The sequence below is a fragment of the Galeopterus variegatus genome, unplaced genomic scaffold (genome assembly GCF_000696425.1).
Source record: "Galeopterus variegatus unplaced genomic scaffold, G_variegatus-3.0.2 Scaffold12540, whole genome shotgun sequence".
Classification (NCBI taxonomy): domain Eukaryota; kingdom Metazoa; phylum Chordata; class Mammalia; order Dermoptera; family Cynocephalidae; genus Galeopterus; species Galeopterus variegatus.
In genome coordinates, this window is record NW_007738651.1 from 31,358 (window position 1) to 33,851 (window position 2,494).

The 2,494-nt window shown below is 58.3% G+C and overlaps 1 protein-coding gene across 2 annotated transcripts in view; it reads right to left on the bottom strand.

Moving 5' to 3' along the window:
• Window positions 1-2,488, bottom strand: part of CRHR2 (corticotropin releasing hormone receptor 2) — a 26,556-nt gene extending 24,068 nt beyond the window's left edge. The window contains exons 1-2 of one of the 2 annotated variants that reach the window (XM_008563089.1): window positions 2,297-2,488; window positions 2,018-2,143 (exon numbers count right to left, since the gene is read on the bottom strand). In XM_008563089.1, coding sequence (XP_008561311.1) covers window positions 2,018-2,143; window positions 2,297-2,399 — 229 coding nt within the window. In that variant the 5' untranslated portion in view covers window positions 2,400-2,488. The remainder of the gene's footprint in view (window positions 1-2,017; window positions 2,144-2,296) is intronic. The other variant, XM_008563090.1, reaches the window with a different exon arrangement.
• Between the last annotated feature and the right edge of the window lie 6 nt (window positions 2,489-2,494).

Genomic DNA, 2,494 nt, shown 5'->3' on the forward strand with positions numbered 1-2,494 from the left:
AAAAAAAAAAAAAAAAAAAAAAAAAAAAAAAAAAAAAAAAAATGACGAAAATTGTTCATTGGCTACCAGGGGCTAATCCACACTACATTTACCAGTCTTGGTGTCACCCTGACCTTTCTTCAGCTTCTCATTTGACTTGATGTGAACAGTCTGGTATCAGCTGTGGCACCTGCTTTGGGAAGTCTTCCCTGTCCCCAGCCCCCATTCCCATAGTCCCCTTGTTGTCCCCCATCAGGGCATCTGTCACTTTGTATCCTTTTGGTCTGTTGCAATTGTGAGGGAGGGCCTCAATACAGTGCCAAGTGTGCAGTGGTGGCACATAGTAGGTGTTCAATAAATTGACGGAGTAATACTGCACTCAGTTCTGCTATGAAGAAGAATCCCAGGCCGTACCTGCAGGGGCTCTGGGCTATACCCTATCCTGAGAGGACAGGGTATAGCCCAGGCTGGGGTAAGAACCAAAGCAGAGTTCCCTCGGGTTCACAGGATGTGTTGAGTTGCATGGCCCTAGTCCCCCCTCTGAATCAGGCATGCTGATCTCCACTGCCCCACCCCAGCCAGCTCACAGGGTCCTAAAAATACAGTTTAATAATGTCAGGACTGGGAAGGAGCAGGGACGTCATTCCTTCTGCTTGCACGTTTCCTAGCTCTGGGACCTCACTTTCTCCCAGGGAGATCTGTTTTAATCACAGACAGGAAGCACGCTCTCAGATTATGCAGAAAACTTCCTCACCAGTCCCACCACATCTCTCACCCGCTTCCATGAGGAGCACCTCTGGCCTTGCATTCCTCACGGCATGACTGCTCCTGGGCCCCCCAGAGCCCTCAGCTGGTACAGCCAGGGGAGTGCCGCTTGGCATCAGATTCAGGCACTGTTGTCTTGCCTTCTAACCAGCTCTGATAGCAAGGGCCTTAGCCTCTGAGAGCTTGGAGAGGCACGCATGTGTGCGTGTGTGTATGTGTGGTGGTGGTGGTGTTGGAGGTTAGGACATTGTTCAGACACAGACACTCAAGAGGATGTTTCCAGGATGAGAAGCTTCAGACAAACAGCCCCTCACATAGGGTCTCAGCGGGTGCTCTTTTGGTGGGGTAGGGCTGGAGACAAGAGGGGGGTTCAGGATGGGCGGTGATTGCTGTGCCCACAGCCTCAGGCAGACCTCACACCTGGCTCCCATCAGACCTTCCACTGGGCATAGACATAGGTACCTACACACACACCCATACCCAGAACCCCTAGTGAACCTCCTACCCAGAGGCTGTGTAACTCCAACAACCTCAGCTGCCCTCTTCCCCAGGCAGCATCTAGCCAGCCTGTGATTTGCCAGTAGGAGAGAGGGCGCAGGCTGTTCTCCCTGGGAGGTGGGAGGTGGTCCTGATTCAGACACCAGGCATTACCTAGGGCTCAGGAGTAATGCTGCCCACAGCCCCTGACTCACAGCCCAGAGGGCCAGTCTCAGGACATCTGGTTAGGGAAGAGGTGCCACCCCACGCACGCTGTCTGGCTCTGCAGTGTCTATGCTCTGCAGGCCCCCTCCAACATACTCTCTCACCCCATTTTTTTCTGTCGCCTCTCCTCTCTGGTAGTAGAGTATGATCACTGCACTCACCCTGGGAGGCAGGGACTCAGCGTATGCACCTGCCACCACGCTCCCCTCCGGGGTGGGGGGAGCATTGTCTTACACAAAGATGAAGCCCCTAACTGTGGGGAGGGGGAGACTTCAGTCACCTGGAGCATACCCTCAAAGAGGAAGACGTGTTTCCTTCTCCTCTTTCTCGGCTCCCACCGCATGGAGCACGGGAAGTGTGGGCAAACCACTGCCTTACTGAGGTTAGAAGCTGTACCGGGGGTAAGGGTAGGAGGCGCGCCCCCAACATTAGCAGGGGTCCTTAACTCCAGTGTTATGACAGAACCGTGGCCCTCAGCAGTCCAACGCAGGGTCCACAACCCTCCCCCTCCCTAAACCGCTTTCCTGGGAGAGGGGCGCAGAGACAGCCACCAGGGCCCGGGGGCACTCACGGGTCGTGTTGTACTTGATGCCGTTAAAATACTCGGGGCACGGCCTCTCCACGAGGGCTCCGGCCGCACTCCGGGGCCAGCACGTTCCGATCTGGTCCAAGGTCGTGTTGCAGTAGTTGTAGGGACCTGGCGACGGGAGAGAGCGGAGCGGGGCTCAAGGGGTCGCCGGAGGCGTGGGGCGGCGCGGGAGGCAGGGCGCTGGGAGCGCGGGGTCCTGCGCGCACCGAGAGCGTCGGGGAAGGAGCCCGCGCCGCCTCGGTCCGCTCGCCTCCCGCCTACCCTCGGGGTCCAGGGGCGTCCCCCAGCCGTCCAAGAGCAGCTCTTCGGCCAGCGCCAGGCTGCAGTTGGCCTCCAGCAGGCTGTGGAGCAGTGCCGCGTCCATCGCGCCCCGGAGCCGCGCGCGGAGAGGGAGTGGGAGTGCGCGCCCGGCGGGGCTGCGAGGGACCCGGGCGAGAGTGCGCGGCGGGGAGCGCGCCG